This window comes from Felis catus, chromosome D2, assembly GCF_018350175.1.
Source record: "Felis catus isolate Fca126 chromosome D2, F.catus_Fca126_mat1.0, whole genome shotgun sequence".
Classification (NCBI taxonomy): Eukaryota; Metazoa; Chordata; class Mammalia; order Carnivora; family Felidae; genus Felis; species Felis catus.
In genome coordinates this window covers 52,203,675-52,225,001 of record NC_058378.1, presented here as the reverse complement: position 1 = coordinate 52,225,001, position 21,327 = coordinate 52,203,675, and the positions used below count along the sequence as shown (strand labels likewise).

At 36.0% G+C, this 21,327-nt stretch overlaps 1 protein-coding gene across 2 annotated transcripts in view; it reads right to left on the bottom strand.

Annotated features, from left to right (window-relative positions):
• BTAF1 (B-TFIID TATA-box binding protein associated factor 1) overlaps positions 1-21,327 on the bottom strand; it is a 122,425-nt gene that overhangs the window by 64,891 nt on the left and 36,207 nt on the right. For both annotated transcript variants that reach the window (XM_011287417.4, XM_019813536.3), the window contains 8 exons: positions 20,425-20,554; positions 20,100-20,168; positions 18,916-19,005; positions 18,169-18,264; positions 17,896-18,072; positions 16,634-16,774; positions 15,501-15,625; positions 12,901-13,021 (listed from right to left, as the gene is read on the bottom strand). In XM_011287417.4, coding sequence (XP_011285719.1) covers positions 12,901-13,021; positions 15,501-15,625; positions 16,634-16,774; positions 17,896-18,072; positions 18,169-18,264; positions 18,916-19,005; positions 20,100-20,168; positions 20,425-20,554 — 949 coding nt within the window. The remainder of the gene's footprint in view (positions 1-12,900; positions 13,022-15,500; positions 15,626-16,633; positions 16,775-17,895; positions 18,073-18,168; positions 18,265-18,915; positions 19,006-20,099; positions 20,169-20,424; positions 20,555-21,327) is intronic.

Sequence of the window (21,327 nt, the reverse complement as noted above, 5' to 3'; positions counted from 1 at the left end):
TCAAAATGGATTAAGGACCTAAATGTGAGCCTAAAACCATAAAAATCTTAGAAGAGAGCACAGGCAGTAATTTCTCTGACACTGGCCATAGGAACATTTTTTTTTTTTTTTAGATAGGTCTCCTCAGGCAAGGGAAACAAAAGCAAAAAATAAACTAAAAGCTTTTGCACAGCAAAGGAAACAATCAACAAAACCAGAAGGCAACCTTCAGAATGGGAGCAGATATTTACAAATGACATACCTGATAAAGGGTTAGTATCCAAAATACATAAAGAACTTCTAAAACTCAACACCAAAAAAAAAAAAAAAAAAATACAATTGAAAAATGGGCAGAAGACATGAATGGACATTTCTCCAAAGAAGACATACACATGGCTAACACACACATGAAAAGATGCTGAATATCACTCATCATCAGGGAAATGTAAATCAAAGCTACAGTGAAATATCACACTTGGCAGAATGGGGGGGGGGGGGTCACAGAAGGAATGACTGGTCGTGTGTCTGTGAGGGTGCAAACTTCCTGTTCTGTAGACCAGAGACACCATTTTCATCATCAGGCCACCAACACTGATCAAACCCCAGTGAGCCAAACAGTGCCACCAAGTGGAGAATGAAGCTATTACACCAAGCTCCACCTCCCTGAGCCCTCCAGGCACCTCTACTCTAAGGCATGTGGGCCAGAGAATCAGAGTAGCAGGTCCTTCTCCCAGAAGATCAGCACAAATCCCTTCCTCTATCTTAGTCAATTGACCATAGACTGCTGCAAAGTTCCACCTGCAGGGCAAAGGAGATCTAGCTTCATTTGGGTTTTTTGTTTGTTCATTTTTGTTGTTGTTGTTGCTTCTGTTTTGGTTTTGCTATTTTTGTTTTCTTGGATACAGAAGGAGCAAAGTTTATTTTATTTTACTACTTAAAAAATGTTTTCTCTCTTCTTTTTTTCTATCAAGCTTCTCTTAATAAGCAGACCAAAACACACCTAGGATCTAACTTCCTTTATTTGATTCTTTTAATTCTTTAATTTTTATTTCATTCTAATATTACTTTTTTCTTCCTCCAAAATGACAAGACAGAGAAATTCACCTCAAAAGAAAGAACAGGAAGAAATGATGGCCAGGGATTTAACTAATGCAGATATGAATAAGATGTCTGAACTAGAATTTAAAGCAACAATTATAAAGATACTAGCTGGGCTTCAAAAAAGCATAGAAGACACCAGAGAATCCCTTTCTACAAAGATAAAAGAACTAAAATCTAGTAAGGTCAAAATTTAAAATGCTATACATGAGAGGCAATTCCAAATGTAGGCCATAAAAACGAAGATGGACAAGCCAGAAGAGCAAATTACCAGTACAGAAGATAAACAATGAAGCTGAAAGAAGAGGGAAACAAAGGTCAGGGATCATGAAGGCAGAATTAGGGAACTCAGTGATTTATTAAAACATAACATTCGGGGGCGACTGAGGGGCTCAGCTGGTTAAGTGTCAGGCTCTTGATTTCAGCTCAGGTCATGATCTCACAGTTCATGGGATCGAGCCCCACGTCAGGCTCTGTGCTAACAACAAGGAGCCTGCTTGGGATTCTCTCTCACCTTCTCTCTCTGGCCTTCCCAGGCTTGTGTGCTCTCTCTCTCTCAAAACAAATAAACATTTAAAAAAGTAGTAACATTCATATTATATGAATCCCAGAAGACGAAGGGAGAGAAAAAGGGGCAGAAGGTTTATGTGAGCAAATTACAGCTGAAAACTTCCCTAATCTGGGGAAGGGAACAGATATCAAAATCCAAGTAGCACAGAGAGCTCCATTAAATTCAACAAAAGCCAGGCATCACCAATATACCATAGTGAAATTCACAAAATACACAAAGGAAGAATCCTGAAAGCAGCAAGGGGAAAAAAGTCATTAACCTAACACTGAGAGACAAATCAGGTTTGCAGGAGACCTGTCCACAGAAGCTTGGCAGGACAGAAAGAAGAGGCAAGATAAATTCAACGTGCTGAATGGGAAAAATATGGAACCAAGAATACTCTATGCAGCAGGGTTGTCATTCAAAACAGAGTAAGAGAGGGGCGCCTGGGTGGCCGACTTCAGCTCAGGTCATGATCTCACCGTCCGTAAGTTCAAGCCCCATGTCGGGCTCCGTGCTGACAGCTCGGAGCCTGGAGCCCGCTTCAGATTCTGTTTCCCTCTCTCTCTGCCCCCTCGCCCCCGCTCATGCTCTGTCTCTCTCTGTCTCAAAAATAAATAAAAATACTAAAAAAAAAAAAAAAAAAAAAAAATAGAGTAAGAGATAGAGTTTCTTAGACAAAAACTAAAGGAGTTTGTGACCACTAAACCAGCCCTGCAAGAAATTTCAAGGGGAATTCTTTGAGTTGGGAGAGGAGGGGAGGGAAACTAAAAGCAACAAAGACTTAAAAGTACCAGAGCATCACCAGAAACACCAACTCTACAGGTAACACAATGGCCCTATTTCATATCTTTTAATAATCACTCTGAATGTAAATGGATGAAATACTCTAGTACAGGGTATTAGAACAGATTTAAAAACAAGATCCATCTATATGCTGCCTACAAGAGACTCATTTTAGACCTAAAGACAACTGCAGACTGAAAGTGAGGGGATGGAGGACCATCTATCATGCTAATGGACATCAATGAAAGCTGAAGTAGCCACACTAATACAAGACAATCTAGATTTTAAAACAAAAGCTATAACAAGAGATAAAGAACAGTATTATATCATAATTAAGGGGTCTATCCATCAAAAATATCTAACAATTGTAAATATTCATGCCAACTTGGAAGCACCCAAATATATAAATCAATTAATAACATAAAGAAACTCATTGATAACAATACAATTATGGTAGGGGGCTTTAACACCCCACTTACAGCAATGGACAGATCATCTAAGCAGAAAATCAACAAGGAAACAATGGCTTTGAACACACTGGACCAGATGGAATTTATTTCACCCTAAAACAGAATACACATTCTTCTCGAGTACACACGGAACATTCTCCAGAAGAGATCACATACTGGATCACAAATCAACCCTCAACAAGTACACAAAGATCGGGATCATAGCATGCATATTTTCAAATCACAGTGTTATGAAACTTAAAGTGTACCACAAGAAAAAAATTTGGAAAGCCCTTAAATACATGAAGGTTACAGAACATCCTACTAAAGAATGAACAGATTAACCAGGAAATCAAAGAAGAAATTTAAAAAATACATGGAAGCACATGAAAATGAAAACATGACAGTCCAAAATCTTTGGGATGCAGCAAAGCCAGTTATAACAAGGAAGTATATTACAATTCAGGCCTATCTTGAGAAGCAAGAAAGGTCCCTACACAACTTAATCTTACACCTAAAGGAGCTAGAAAAGAGACAGCATATAAAGTCTAAACCAGCAGAAGAAGGGAAATAATAAAGATTAGAGCAGAAATAATTGATAAACAAAAATGGAACAGATCAACAAAACTAAGAGCTGGTTCTTCGAAAAAATTAACAAAATTGATAAATTCTTAGCGAAACTTACAAAAAGAAAAGAGAAAGGATCCAAATAAAATCACTAATGAAAGAGGAGAGATCACAACCACCAACAGAGAAATATAAACAATTATAACAAAATATTATCAAAATTACATGCCAACAAACAGGGCAATGTGGAAGAAATGGACAAATTCGTAGAAACTGACAAACTACCAAAACTGAAACAGGAAGAAATAGAAAATTTGCACAGACCCATAACCAGCAAAGAAACTGAATAAAAATCTCCCAACTAATAAGAGTCCTGTGCCAGATGGCTTCCTAGGGGAATTCTACCAAACATTTATAGAAGAGTTAATAAATATTCTTCTCAAACTGTTCCAAAAAAAATAGAAAGAAAACTCCCAAACTCATCCTATCGATAAGGGTTTAGTATCCAAAATCTATAAAGAACTTATCGAGGTGCCTGAGCGGCTCAGTCAGTTAAGCATCCAACTTCGACTCAGGTCATGATCTCACAGTTCCTGGGTTCGGGCCTGGCATCAGGCTCTGTGCTGACAGCTCAGAGCCTGAAGCCTGCTTCAGATTCTGTGTCTCCCTCTCTCTCTGCTCCTCCCCTGCTTGTACTCTCTCTCTCAAAAATAAACAAACATTAAAAAAAAAAGACCTTATCAAACATCTAAAAAACAAATAACCCAGTTAAGAAACTGGCAGAAACATGAATAGACACTTTTACACAGAAGACATCCACATGCCTAACAGACACATGAAAAGATTTGCTCAACATCACTCATCATCCGGGAAATGCAAATCAGAACCACAATGAGGTACCACCTCACACTTTGTCAGAATGGATAAAATAAACAACACAAGAAACAACAGGTATTGAAGAGGATGCAGAGAAACCCTCTTGCACTGTTGATGGTTATGCAAAATGGTGCGGCAACTTTGGAGAACAGTATAGAGGTTCTTCAACAAACTAAAAATACACTACCTTACGATCCAGCAATTGCACCGTTAGGTATTTACCCAAAAAACACAAAAATACAGATTCAAAGGGGTACATTCACCCCAATGTTTATAGCAGCATTATCAACAAGGCCAAACTATGGAGAGAGTCCAAATGTCTATCAACTAATGAATGGATAAAGAAGATGTGGTTGGGGCACCTGGATGGCTCAGTCAGTTCAGCATCCGACTCTTGGTTTTGGCTCCGGTCATGATCTCACAGTGGTTCGTGAGTTCAAGCCCCACATCAGGCTGTGTGTGGAGCCTGCTTGGGATTCTCTCCCCCCCTCTCTCTGCCCCCTGCCCCTGCTCTTGCATGCGCGTTCTCTCTCTCAAAATAAACTTAAAAAAAAAATTTATGCACATGGAATGTCCTCCAGAATAGATCACATACTGGGACACAAATCAGTCCTCAAGTACAAAAAGATTGAGATCATACCATGCATATTTTTAGACCACAATATGGTGAAACTCTAAATCAATCACAAGAAACAATTTGGAAAGGTAAACAAATACTTGGAGACTAAAGAACATCTTACTAAAGAATGAATGGGCCAACCAAGAAGTTAAAGAGGAAATTAAAAAGTACATGGAAGCCAATGAAAATGATCATACCACATCCCAAAACCTCAGGGACACAGCAAGGCGGTTGTAAGAGGGAAGTATATAGCAATCCAGGCCTTCCTAAAGAAGGAAGAAAGGTCTCAGATACATAACCAAATTTACACCTTAAAGAGCTGGAAAAAGAACCGTAAATAAAACCCAAAACCAGCAGAAGACAGGAAATAAAGATTAGAGCAGAAATCAGTGCTACCAAAACCAAAAAAACAGTAGAACAAATCAATGAAACCAGAAGCTGGTTCTTTGAAAGAATTAATAAAATTGATAAACCACTAGCCAGTTTGATCAAAAAGAAAAAGGAAAGGACCCAAATAAATAAAATCAAGAATGAAAGAGCAGAGTTCACAACCAAGACAGCAGAAATAAAAACAATAGTAAGAGAATATTATGAGCAATTATACACCAATAAAGTGGGCAATCTGGAAGAAACGGACAAATTCCTAGAAACATATAAACTACCACAACTGAAACAGGAAGAAATAGAAAATTTGAACAGACCCATAACCAGTAAAGAAATCGAATTACTAATAAAAAAACATCTCCCCAAAAACAAGAGTCCAGGGCCAGATGGCTTTCCAGGGGAATTTTACCAAACATTTAAGGAGAGTTAACACCTATTCTCTTGAAGCTGTTCCAAAAAATAGAAATGGAAGGAAAACTTCCAAACTCTATGAAGCCAGCATTACCTTGATTCCACAATCAGACAGAGACCCCACTAAAAAGCACTAGTGACCAATTTCCCTGATGAATATGGATGCAAAAACCCTCAACTAGGTATTAGCCAACTGGATCCAACAATACATTAAAAAAAATTATTCACCACGACCAAGTGGGATTTATACCTGGGATGCAGGGCTGGTTCAACATCTGCAAATCAATGTGATTCATCACATCAATAAAACAAAGGACAAGAACCACACGATCCTCTCACTAGATGCAGAGAAAGCATTTGACAAAATACAGCATCCTTTCTTCATAAAAACCCTCAAGAAAGTAGGGGTAGAAGGATCATACCTCAAGATCATAAAAGCCATATACGAAAAACCCAATGCTAATATCCTCAGAGGGGAAAAACTGAGAGATTTCCCCCTAAGGTCAGGAACAAGACAAGGATGTCCACTCTCGCCACTGTTATTCAACACAGTATTGGAAGTCTTAGCCTCAACAATCAGACAACACAAAGAAATAAAAGGCATCCAAATCAGCCAGGAGGAGGTCAAACTTTCACTCTTCGCAGATGACATGATACTCTATGGAAAACCCAAAAGATTCCACCAAAAAACTGCTAGAACTGATCCATGAATTCAGCAAAGTTGCAGGATGTAAAATCAATGCACAGAGATCAGTTGTATTCCTACACACTAATAATGAAGCAACAGAAAGAGAAACCAAGGAATCAATCCCATTTACAATTGCACCAAAACCCATAAAATACCTAGGAATAAATCTAACCAAAGAGGTGAAAAATCTATACACTGAAAACTATAGATAGCTTATGAAAGAAAATAAAGAAGAGACAAAAAAATGGGAAAATATTTCATGGTCCTGGATAAGAAGAACAAATATTGTTAAAAATGTCAATACTACCCAAAGCAATATACATATTCATTGCAATACCTATCAAAATAACGCCAGCATTCTTCACAGAGCTAGAACAAACTATTCTAAAATTTGCATGAAACCAGAAAAGACCCCAAGTAGCCACAGCAATCTTGAAAAAGAAAACCAAAGCTGGAGGCATCACAATCCCGGACTTCAAGCTGAATTACAAAGCTGTAATCATCAAGACAGTATGGTACTGACACAAGAACACTCAGATCAATGGAACAGAATAGAGAACCCAGAAATGGACCCACAAACGTATGGCCAACTAAACTTTGACAAAGCAAGAAAGAATACCCAATGGAATAAAGACAGTCTCTTCAGCAAGTGGTGCTGGGAAAACTGGACAGCGACATGCAGAAAAATGAACCTGGACCACTCTCTTAGACCATACCCAAAAAGAAACTCAAAACGGATGAAAGACCTAAACACAAGACAGGAAGCCATCAAAATCCTAGAGGAGAAAGCAGGCAAAATCCTCTTTGATGTCAGCCGTAGCAACTTCTTACTCAACATGTCTCCAGAGGCACGGGAAACAAAAGCAGAAGTGAACTACTGGGACCTCATCAAGATAAAAAGCTTCTGCACAGCAAAGGAAACAATCAGCAAAACTAAAAGGCAACTGACTGAATGGGAGAAGATATCTGCAAATGACATATCAGATGAAGGGTTGGTATCCAAAATCTATAAAGAACTTATCAAACTCAACATGCAAAAGACAAAGAATCCAGTGAAGAAATGGGCAAAAGACATAAATAGACACTTCTCCAAAGAAGACATCCAGATGGCAAACCAACACATGAAAAAATGCTCAATATTACTCATCATCAGGGAAATACAAATCAAAACCACAATGAGATACTACCTCACACCAGCCAGAATAGCCACGGCTAACATTAACAACTCAGGCAACAAAAGATGTTGGGGAGGATGCAGAGAAAGAGGATCTCTTTTGCACTGCTGATGGGAATGCAAACTGGTACAGCCACTCTGGAAAACAGTATGGAGGTTCCTCAAAAAGTTAAAAATAGAACTACCCTACAATCCAGCAACTGCACTACTAGGCATTTATCCAAGGGATACAGGTGTGCTGTTTCGAAGGGGCACATGCACCCCAATGTTTATAGCAGCACTATCAACAACAGCCAAAGTATGGAAAGAGCCCAAATGTCCATCAGCAGATGAATGGATAAAGAAGATGTGGTGTGTGTGTGTGTGTGTGTGTGTGTGTGTGTGTGTATATATATGTATATATATGTATGTGTGCATGCGTGCGTGTGTGTGTGTGTGTGTGTATATATATATATATATATATATCCTCGAGGAGAAAGCAGACACACACACACACACACACACACACACACACACACACACAGTGGAGTATTACTCTGCAATCAAGAATGAAATATTCCATTTGCAACTACGTGGATGGAACTAGAGGGTATTATGCTAAGCAAAATTAGTCAGAGAAAGATATATGACTTCACTCATATGAGGAATTTAAGATACAAAACAGATGAACATAAGAGAAGGGAAGCAAAAATATAAAAACAGGGAGGGGGACAAAACATAAGAGACTCTTAAATATAGAGAACAAACAGAGGGTTACTGGAGGGGTTGTGGGAGATGGGATGGGCTAAGTGGGTAAGGGGCATTAAGGAATCTATTCCTGAAATCACTGTTGCACTATATGCTAAGTAACTTGGATGTAAATTTAAAAAATAAATTAAAAAAATTAAAAAAATTTATTTAAAGATGTGTTATATACATATACTTTACAGTAGAATATTACTCAGCCAACAAAAAGAATGAAATCCTGCCATTTGCAACAACGTGAATAAGCTAGAATATATTATGCTAAGTGAAATAAGTCAATCAGAGAAAGACAAATACCATATGATTTCACTCATATGTCAAATTTAAGAAATGTAACAGAGGAACAATGGGGGGCACAGAGAAGAGAGGAAAACAAACTATAAGGGACTCTTAATGACAGAGAACAAACCATGGTTTGACAGAGGGAGATGGGCTAGATGCGTGACGGGTACTAAGGAAGACACTTATGATGACCACTGGGTGTTGTATGTAAGTGATGAATCACCGAATTCTACTCCTGAAATCAAAATTGCAATGTATTTTAACTAAAATTTACATTTAAAAATGCAAAAATACATACATACATACGTAAATAAATAAATAAATAAGGGAGGATTAGGGGTCTTTTGTTTTTTGTGGGGTTTTTTTGGGAAGACTAGTTTTTAGCCCTATCACCCAAATCCTCCTGGTCCTTCAGCACTTAGTCTAACCTTCAATGCTGCTTCCTGACATCTCTCATTTTCTGCTCTTGCATTATTTAACTCTTTTATTAAACTTATCATGGAAGGGGCAACTGGGTGGCTCAGTCAGTTAAGCTTCTGACTTTGGCTCAGGTCCTGATCTCATGGTTCATGGGTTCAAGCCCCACATCAGGATCTCTGCTGTCAGCATAGAGCCCGCTTCAGATCCTCTGTCCCCCTTTCTCTACCCCTCCCCTGCTCACATTTTCTCTCTCAAAAATAAATAAATGTTTAAGAAAAAAACTTATCATGTAAGAGTCTTGTCACAATCACGCTGTAAGTTTTTACAAGGTAAAAATAAGAACCATGTTGGATTTTTAAAAAATTTCTCTGAATAACCTGCATAGAATTTTATACAAATTTATTTAATAAATATTGGAGACCTCTGCATAAGTGGTGGCTGACATACTACAAATCACAAATAAAGAACAGTAAGAGTTCTGGTATATGATCAAGAGTCATCATCATCAATTTTTTACATATGCTAGGGCCAAAGTTTCATTTACAAGCCAGTAAAGGCAAATTCAAAAGACAAAAATAGTTCAGTCCTAGATAAGAAAATCAACACCGCAGAACATAGAGACGTTTTCACAACCATGTAATTTTAATAACCAATATCAACAATCATTTAGGGGCTAAAAAACAAAGAGGATTTAGAACAACCTTGGTATCTTACCTAAACTGTAAAAATTTTGAAATACAAGAGGAAACACCACATTATAAGACTAACAAGAGAAGTCAGATTGAGATTGACAGATTAGAGAGAGAAAAAAAAATAGGAAAGAACAATTGAAAAAGAACAGTTCAATCACTGACAGCAGCGCCTCTCATGTATCACAATATTCCCACACTATACCATGGTAAGCACCATATAAAAACTAATAACCAACAAACAATATTGGTGGGCTGATTGATCAAAAAATATTACCTTATGTTTAATACAGTTGAAGATCATGATCAGGTGTGTCAATCATTTTAATGTTAACTATTTTTGGTTAAAAAGTATGTTTCAGTTATTTAGAAAATCCATTTATATATAATACTATAAATAAATTACTAAAATACCTAACTTAAGTAAATATATTACCAAATAATTAAAAACCACTGAAGTTAAAAAGAGGCTGCAAGTAGTTTAATCACCTTAATAAAAAACAGAAAGACTTAAAAGAACAATGTTGGATGTGTATCCAAAATACACAAAGAAATCTTAAAATTCAAGAGTAAGAAAACTCAATCCAAAAAAAAAAAAGGAAAAAACCTGAATAGACATTTCAGCAAAGAAGAGATACAGATGGCAAATAAGCACATGAAACTATGCTCAACATCACATATCACTGGAAAATTGCAATTTTAAGTAAGATACCGCTACACATTTATTAGAAGGGCTAAAATCTACAACACAGACAATATCCAGTATTGGTGAGGATGCGCAGCAACAAGAACTCTCATTCACTGCTGATGGAAATACAAAATGGTATAGCCGCTTTGAAAGACACTTTCTTATAAAATTAAACATCTCCTTATGCTCTTTGGTGTTTACCTAAGCACACTGAAAATTTGTGCCCATACGAAAACCTGCACATGAATGTTTACAACTTTATTCATAATTGTCCAAAACAGGAAGCAACCAAGATATCCTCAATAAGTGAGTAAATCAACTGTGGTATGCCCATACAATGGAACATTATTCAGTGATAAAAAGGAATGATCTATCGAGTCACAAAAAGACATAAAGAAACCTAATTTCACATTGCTAAGTGAAAGAAGCCAATCTGAAAAGGCTACATATTACATGACTCTCAACTATTTGACATTCTGGAAAAGGTAAAACTATGGAGACTTAAAAAAGGTAAGTGACTGTGGGCGCCTGGGTGGCGCAGTCGGTTAAGCGTCCAACTTCAGCCAGGTCACGATCTCGCGGTCCGTGGGTTCGAGCCCCGCATCGGGCTCTGGGCTGATGGCTCAGAGCCTGGAGCCTGTTTCCGATTCTGTGTCTCCCTCTCTCTCTGCCCCTCCCCCGTTCATGCTCTGTCTCTCTCTGTCCCAAAAATGAATAAACGTTGAAAAAAAAAAAAAAAAAGGTAAGTGACTGTTAAGAATCCGGAAGGAGGGGGCGCCTGGGTGGCGCAGTTGGTTAGGCGTCCGACTTCAGCCAGGTCACGATCTCGCAGTCCGAGAGTTCGAGCCCCGCGTCGGGCTCTGGGCTGATGGCTCAGAGCCTGGAGCCTGTTTCCGATTCTGTGTCTCCCTCTCTCTCTGCCCCTCCCCCGTTCATGCTCTGTCTCTCTCTGTCCCAAAAATAAATAAACGTTGAAAAAAAAAAAAATTAAAAAAAAAAAAAAAGAATCCGGAAGGAGGAAAAGAGGGGTACTTAAGTGGAGCACAGGCATTTTTTTTAAGGCAGTGAAACTAGTTTATTTGATACTGTAATGGTAGATACATACCACTGTGCATTTGCCAAAACCCATACAAAACAGTATGAAGAGTGAACCCTAATATAAACTATGGACTTTACTTAATAATAATGGATGAATATTGGTTACCAAGCATAAGAAATGTACTACACTAATGCAAGATGTTAACTATAGGGAAAAGTGTGGGTGGGGGAATATGGAGGCATATACGAACTACATACTTTTCACTCAATATTTTGGTCAACCTAAAACTGCTCTTAAAAGTAAATCTGTTAGAAAAACAATAACATGAAATAAGGAAATCTGTTAACTTTAAGAGGATTAACCAAAGCAAATTTAACCTTACACCAAAAACATTTAGACAAAAACCACAAAACAAAAATGAAGTGAAAATTCAAAACAACCCATGCCAGTGTGTCTTATCAGCCCATGCCTCATCAAATGAGGATTATAAAACACCCCTGAAAGATAGACCTCAGAAGATTCTGATTAGATCAAATAAAAAAATACAGCAAAACAAAATTTATAGACACTGATTCAAAGAAGTACAATACAATCCCATGCTGCAGATTAAAGCAAGTCTACATGGAATATTTCTAATTCACAAAGAAATGTGTGGTTAGTGAACATAAGAGAGACATTTACCCATCCTAGAATCTACGGTCTTAAAAAAACAAAACAAACAAACACAAAAACCCACTGCTTTTTAAAGATCACTGGCTCAAACTGTAGTGCCAACAAATAACAGCATGTCCTAAGAATGGATTATGATACTTCCCTACGTTCTAGTATTTCGTTTGACCTATAGTTACTTTAAAAATAGAAATGTTAAGTCTTTTATAGGCAGGGCAAAGATTCCTTAGGTCAGCACAGACTCCATTCACATACTGATATTACCTGAAGATCTCTCTAGGCACTTCATGTTGTGACTTCTGATGTTTACTATCCTTGGAAATACCATGTGCTTAAGATTAATTCTTAAGCGAGGCAAGTGCCTAGTAATTTCATCAACACTCTTTAGAAGTCATACTGTAGAGCTCCAAATGTAGCCTCCTAACCTGGGATATGTTCTGCCAACCACCTATCTGACAACCACATAAAGCAAGCTAAGACTGAATAATAGATCTCTGAGACAAAGAGATTATTCGATTGATCTTTCACTCAACAAATATTTGCTGAAGGCCTCCTATGTGTTAAGCACTAGTCCAAGTGCTGGGAATATGACCTAGAACAAAATATTAAAATATTTCTGCCCTCATGGTGATTATATTTTTATATGTCTACATGGTCACCATACCATTTCTACTAGGCCCAGCATCCTCCTTATCTTTGGATATGTAGCAAAGGTAACCAGATTGATTGAGTTTATAAAATTATTCTATGTAATTTCAGTATCACTACACATAGTTATTAGTTCTTACCTGGTCTTGTGTTGATAATAACGTAAATAGAGTTTCCAATGCTGCTCTTCGAACTGATGATATAGTGTGATGCAAAAAAGGCCAGACACGTGGAACTAGAACTGTGAGTGACTGCTGAATACTAATAAACAAGACACAAATTAGGCTTACTCATTTTCAGTTGAAATTCTATTGATTCATTTTCTAAATATGTCCTGTAGACCTCATACCTTTCTTGATGAATAAATTCTAAAAAGGTAGTATTTTCATATGAACGTTCATTTAACATCCTCATTCAAAACTGTTATTATAGCCCCAGAATACCCAGAACAAATGCAGTCATAAATATCAACATTAAGTTCTATGGTACTAATGCCACGAATTACCTTTGTCAAAGTAGAACTTTCCAATATAGCTGCCCTTTTTTCAATCTGTTCTTAGGAAAATGGAACATGTGTCTTAACTGGTAAGCTACACAAACTCAAGATTAAGTTTTTCTTCTTTCCCATGGCTAACCCCAATCAGTAACCATTAGATGCACATAACTTATATTCCCCATTGGGGTCATCTCTGCCACATTATCAAATGAGCAAGAGGTGGCATGGTAGTAGCTTCGAAATCTGTCATCCTGATTTAGCATTACTAAAGTTAGAAAAACTCAGATTATCTTCCTTCTCACAATTAGAATTTAAATGGAAAAGCAAGCAAAGCCACTTCTAGACTAACAACTTGGACCATAGAATTCCTGTCATATCCATGAGTCATTTATAAAAACTACCTTGAATTAGGAAATGATTTAGAAATAGCATTTGAAATATATAACTCTAGAAAAAGGCATGAATAAAAAAGAATATGGCAGGTGTTAACTATATGTTCTTTTGTGGTTACCCTAAGGTCTATATTTTAGCATTATTTTCATCACTTGCAGGTTTGTATGAACATCTCTTCTCACATTTATTTACATGTTCAGTAAATTTACTTACAAAATTATTAAACACATGAACAGAGACAAAAAACAGACTCAAACTATGTAAAAGCATTATAACAAGGTCTTGTTAATAGAGTAACTTTTAACTGTTCATGCTCCAAATGACATGCTGCATTTCTTCTTATATAGCTGGAAAGTATCTGCCAAATATCATAATATGTGAAGCAAATTTCCTAACAGGGCAATTTTGAAAAATAAATACATAAAAGCTACATTATTTCACACATTATTGTATTTCATACATTAGTTCTGAATTAACAGAATTTTTACTACTTCTTTCATTTCCTTACATTATCTAGCTTTCCTGACACTACTCAAAGTTTTTTGTTTTTTTTTTTAAGTCCTAAACCCTTTATTTAGGACAGTGGCTCACAATCCAAACCCACATCACCCTGTTTTTAAATAAAGGTTTACTGGAACACAGCCATATTCATTCCTTATGCGTTGTCTATGGCTACTATTGAGCTACAATGGCAAAGCTGAGTAGTTTTGACAATGACCATATAACCCACAAAACCAAAAATACCACTATCTGGGCTTTCACAGAAAAAGTTTACCAACTTCTGATTTAGGGTAATTAAAAACTCTTGCATTCTGCAGCTTGAGAAGGGCTTTCACACAGATGAACACATTTAATCCCTATAGCTTTCACTACTAAGTGAAATACCTGAATATTAGGAAATCCCATAAATGCACTACCAATTTTTCTCTTCGTTTGCTTTTACAGGCATTTATTTTGCAATTCCAACTTGTAGGTTGTCCTACTGCCCTAAATTTACCCCTGAAGTACTCTTAGCAGGGCCAGTATTACTTGAAATGTTCTGAACATGTTTTTAACACACCTATGATTTTCATTAGAAATAGACTTACAGAGCCAGAAATCATTTATAACCATGAGCATATGCACATTCACTAAACATCCTCTCTAGGCTAAGAACAGTAATTAATTTTCTCATCTGTGATTTTTAAAGTTGCATGTGAATTTTTTCTTCTGTATCTCCAAAGAAACTATTAATAGAAATAGTATTATTCAGGAGGCAATCTAAAAGGTAGGGAATACATTAATTAGCTGAACTTTATTTCAAGTATCAGGACAGGAAAATAGGTGACACTTTTTGATTTATGTTTTTGGCTTCACTCAACCTCTGTCTTTGGACATTATACTGCATTATTATGTATTATTCCCTTCCTGATAATTACTGAAATCAAGACCAAGAGTTGAAATGAACATTACAAAGAAAAAGTTCACTGAGGAGCAAATTTTGGAAAATGTAATGCTGATGTTCAATGATAATTCTATTAGCTAAATGTCTCTAAAGCTAATGTTCTGTATTCGGACTGGATATGAAAATAATATGCAATGATTAAATTCTTGAAGTTAACTATCACAGGATGAACAAAATGAAGAATTATATAACCAAAGTACCCCAAGGATAAACATGACCTTTTTAAGCTCCTGCCCCAACTATGCTTGTGGCTAGAGAGTAAAGAAAAGGCCAATTTGAAAATAGTAGTCTTTGGCATTGCCAACTCACTTTAAGTGCTGTACTTAAAGATGCCAAACTATTTTATTTTTAGGATTATCTGGAAATGTATGTAAACATATTTTACTTTACTAACTACAAATAATTACCTGCATTGTTGGACCTGAGGATAAGTTAATAAGGATGAAAGAAGAGTCATAATACTATTTGTTGAAGCAGTAAGATCATCTAGTTCCAGAAGAGCATCCCATAGTGTATTTATAATGAATGGTACCTACAGGATCAGTTATTAAGAAAACAGTTATTTTACACAATATACTCACAAGCCATGCAAAATTGTAGTCACTACTGATTCAAAAACATATACAATCCCCATGCCCTTGGATAGTGTCAGTTTTGAGCAAAATTAAAGAGGAGACATTATTTGCCTTTAGTAATTCTCTACCCCTCTTTAAATGGCACTCAACTCTACTTTGACACTTCCCTTCATACCCAGGCTTATAACGGAGGGAGAATTCAGGAAATAAGATAGCCAATACTCTTATTTTATGTAAAAAACTAAAATTGGAAAACAATATAGTGTACATACACCAGACATGACCTTCTCTGTAAACTAATATACTTAAAACGACACTAGTCATCATGAAAAGGTAAATTTAGTTTTTAAGTTTTTAAATAAATACTGCTTGCTGCACTTCCAAATGCTGTATACATGTTATGGTTTTGATAATAAAAAAGAAAGACCTTAAAAGAGGCATTTCAAAAAATGAGACCAGATTAAAACAACTTAAAGCCAAAACCAAAATCAAAACAAACACAAATCCCATATGTCTAAAAACCAGGAGTAAAATAAAGAAGAAATGGTTGCTTTCTTCTCAAGTAAGTTCCTTATATACTCTGTACACAAAGGGGAAGTAGATTAATAAACAAAATTCACTATTTCAAGGATAATATATAATTAAGATTGTATATGTCAGAGGACTATCTGTTATATGAAAAATGGGAGGACAGGATGTCTGGCTGGCTGAGCATGTGACTCTCAATCTTGAGGTTCTAAGTTCAAGCTCCACATTGAATGCAGAGATTACTTAAAAATAAAATCTTCAGTATGGAAACCAATTTGACAATAAATTTCATATTAAAAAAATAAATACATAAATAAATAAAGTATTTTAAAAAATTGGAGAATGAAGGAGAAAAAAATACTGAATGTTTTTCCTAATACTCTATACCCAAGTGTAAACAAGCTCTATAGAAGAAAATGCAAAAATATTTAATTTACCTTCTGTGTCTGAAGGTCTACAAGGCTTTCTACCACAGGTACTAGTGATGCTGCAGCAACAGCTCTGACATCATCATCAAAGTCCTGAAGTCCTTCAATTATTCTAGTTAAAACTTTAGGCAATAAAGTATTAATTACATCCTGTAAAACAGTACATCAAAACAGATTAATTTTCTCTAATGCAATTATTGTGCTTAAAATTTGTTTTATTAAATTTACCATATGAAAGCACAAGTCCCAATCTTTTTTTAAGTTTACGTATTTAAGTAATCTCTATACCCAACGTGGGGCTCAAACTCATGACCCCAGGATCAAGAGTCACATGTTCTTCAACTGAACCAGCCCCGTGCCCCAAAAATCCCAACCTTTAGGGGCACCTGGGTGGTTCAGTCAGTTAAGCATCTGACTTCGGCTCAGGTCATGATCTCGCGGTTCTTGAGTTTGAGCCCCGCGTCGGGCTCCATGCTGACAGCTCAGAAGTTGGAGCCTGCTTCAGATTCTGTGTTTCCCTTACTCTCTGCCTCTTCCCCGCTCACACTCAGTCTTTCTCGCTCTCTTTCTCTCTCAAAAATAAATAAAACATTTTTTTTAAAAGTCCCAATCTTTATTAAAAAAGAATCACATAAACAAAAAAGAAAAATAACAACAGAAGTCTATTTGTAACTAATCCCATTTGAAAAACCACAACAGTATCAAGTATCTATTAAATGTGACTTAAAACATCAGATGTTTTCGAGGTAAAACTATGAACTCCCTGTGTAAACACATACAGATACATACCGCTATGCTGGACCCTCAATTTCTATTTCTTATTCAACACTAATGACAACCAAAAGGGGTGTGAGAGAAAAGGGCAGGAAAAGCTCTCCTTATTTCCTGCTCTCCATACTTCAATCTATTCTCCTTTCAACCTCCCTAAATAGAGCCAGCCCCCAGAGTCTATTTCTGGGATCATACACAAGGAATCACCCTGAGAATCGGTCTTCCTATGAAACAGGAACAAGTATTCAAACCTAATGAACCATCTTTTGATTTGTACTTAAATTCTTTTTTTTGTTTGTTTGGTTTTTTTCTTGTTTTTTTTTTTTTTGATTTGTACTTAAATTCTTACAGTACCACCTATCTCTAAGCTACTACCTCAAGAAGGCAAATCTTGAAATGCTGGCTCATCTGTAACACTAAGAATCTAAGGTCATTTCATACAATAAAAATAAGAGGGAAAAAACCTCTCCCATACATGCTTCAAAACCTGAAGTGTTTACCTGACGAACTGCCAAAGCATACTTTATTCCTAGCAGACCACCATGTCTAACTTCCCATTGTTCTTGAGTAAGTAATTTAAGAAGCACATCCACAGTCTTATGAACTCCTGTTTCATTCATGTGTTTTAACACCACACCTAATGTCTGAGCACAAGTTTCACGAACTGGTGCCACAACCTATGAATAAGAAAGGAAGAAAACTCATTTACAAAAAAACGTATTTTGTTGAATTTGAAATTTGATCGGACAAAGCCTCCCTTAGGTGATACTTACTTCATCAGAAACAAAGTCTCCAAATCTGTCTAATGCAAAAACACAAAGGAGTCTAATAACTAAGTCTTCCAACCACTCTTGATGCTGCTGAATCATCTGTTAAAACAATCATTTTTAATTACCAAAATCATACTTTGTATTGGGGGTTGGGGACACATTAAGTCCAAAATCAAAACTAAAATATTGGGACAGACGGGTTTTGCTGTAGGAACAACAACCAAAATACAGAAAAGTTCCAATTACTACCTTTAATATTAACCACATCGTGTTTATTGATTAATTAGGTTCAAATATACTACACCAAGATCTTTAAGATTCATGAATTCTATTATGTTACTTGCACTCTAAGAGAAATTAAGAAACTACTAAAGGTTGCTCTAATTTCAATTATATCAGTCATGTATCTATTATCTATCCTATTACCTGTGTCTCATGCTACACCAGTCATATTGCTCAATGACATCTAAACTATCTTCTTACACCTCCTACTCTACTTTCCAATCTTTTGTATCTTGCTCTTATATATTTTTCCACTCAATGTTTCTGAACAAATCTTTCCCATGAACTCATTCTTTCTGTTAGTAAATAGACTTCCTCCTGACCTTTAAACATTTTTCCTCATATTTACCTTTCTATATTTTTATCTTTCTCATTTCTATGTCATGGCACAACTCTGTAACTTCCCTGTCTTGAGAAAAGAAGCAAACTACTAAAATCTGTTGATAACTGATCCTTTACTACACTTACCTCTTCTAAAGTGCTATCTCCCATTTTACCACCACTTTTTCCATGAGCTTTAAGGATTTCCCGAAGTCCAGTGCCTGCACCATGCCGAACCTAAAAACAAACAAGACGCAAATGTCAAAGGTTAAATGCTTAAGAAACTGAGTTTAACTTTTCTTCAATATGAAAAAGGGATTCTAGATTTTTAAGAAATCAGAATAAACTAAAGTGGCACTTCAAAAAAACGTGTTCTTCTGCTATCCAAGAAAAATTACATGCATTAGTTTCACAATTTTGGTTATGTCGAATTTTTCTAAAATCAAGCTAAGAAAATAACTACCCTAACATCCTTCTGAGATATTAATCTATTTGGCTATGATTTCCCTACCTTTTACCTGCAGTTAGCATTATCCCCAGCAAAAGTGAGGAAAGAATCATGTTGTTCCCTATAGCTCCAACATCAATATTTTACAAATATATATATTAAAACTAAGTTCCAAAGATACCAGTATAAATGTGAAAGGAAGACAATTCAACTGTCTCATGACTAATGCTTCACTGTCACCCTATAGCATTCTGAAGCATCATCTGGAAGGGAGGAAACAGACCACTGGCACCTCACCCACCCACTTACTTATTCAAGACCCAATTTAAGTTAACACTTGAATAACTTTAAACAGATGTACATCAAGGAGCAGAAAGACCACTAAAAGGTATTCCACAGCAGTGGTTTTAAATTACCCAGAAGCCAACCGAAGTAGGACAGAATGCTTTGAGACCACCAACCCTCGACTTCAATCAGAGGAACCTCACTTTCATCTCTTTTAACATGCTGGGATATGATCAAGATTTTCTCTGAAGAAATATTTCTGAGACTAAAAAGCTGGTTTGGAAACTATTACTCTTAATCAAATTGTCCTCTTAAAAAGGAAGTTTTTACTATTTGGTAGAGATACGCAAGTCTTTATACCACAGCTAAAAAAATGAAAAGAAACTAATAGTTCTCTAAAGATATATGATCAAAAAGGGTATGAAAGGTGAAAATCAGTCTAAAGTTTTCCACTTAGAAGGTGAGTGATATGAAGTGCCCAGATCAGTGGGAAGAATAGGGACCCTAAAAAAAAAATGATGTTTCACATGGTTCCCTTCATTAGCAAAAAAAAAAAAAAAAAATAGAGCTGAGAGAAGCTGTAATGAAGAAATCTTACCTCCCAGGAAGGATTAAAAAGGTCATTGCAAAGTTCTTCACAAAAGCTTTCTAAAGGCCATTCATTTGTCTGAATAAGAAAAACAGAATTACTACTAATTCAAAAGGTCTGTTTTATGCTAACAATTTAAGTAACTTAATAAAAGTGTATTTATTTGTAGGTCTAGTAAAAATATGCTTTAAAAATTTTAATAATTAAAATTTTTACTAATGAAGTAAAGATACAATAAAATTTCTCTCAATGGATAGATTATTACCTACTGACACATCAGTATGAAAAAATTATAAACAATTTCAAAAGACACTTTAGGGTATTTCAATAGTACCTCTTCAAGTAAGGAAGAACTGTCTGGAATATTATCAATCAAAACTTTGGAATCATTTGTAGACTGATTAATAACAACATTTGCTATTTTTCGTCTCTTTTCTTCTGGTTCCCCATCAGTGCTATCATTGCTAAAAAATAAAAGTCACCATTTTAAAAAGTGAATAAAGAATAATGTGAACCACAGTGAATGTAAAAGAATACATCATATGAACACTTGTTTTGCCACATTCATGGTTTACTTAAAACTTCGTATATCAAATAAGTAAGATCAACCATGTAAAAAGTTGTGAGCAGAATATATTCCCCTACTCTCACTAATGAATGTAAAATAGGTTCATGAATTCTTGCTTTCAAACTCAATCACAAATTTAACAGTTTCTTTCTTTCTTCCTCTCTTCAACCAGCTCTTCTCCTTTTCATTTTAAACTCCCTTGGCCTAACAACCTAAATCTGGCCCAGCTTAACTTTTCTAGGCTTTTCTACCCTAGAGGAAATACACTGAGTAACACACTATAGTCCTACTAGCTCTTTAAAAAAAAGAGATAAATGACCAATGAAAAATGTGTCCAGAAAATCTGAAGAAATGTTACTTTATGACTAGAAAAAAAATATTCAGGCTAGCGTAATAATAAAACATAACAAATGAGAAGACAAAACCACTTTATTCAGTATTAACAGAAAGGACAATCAGCACAGTTGAGGTATATACAGCACTATTTTCTAAAATATCCCCCGTATCTTAATAATGTGACTTATTTGGCCAACCATTTTTTCTAAAGGTGATGAAAGAGGGGCACCTAGGTGGCTCAGTTGGTTAAGTGTCCAATTCTTGGTTTCAGCTCAGGTCATGATCTTGTGGTTCATGAGTCTGAGCCCCACATCAGGCTCTTCGGCTTTTCGC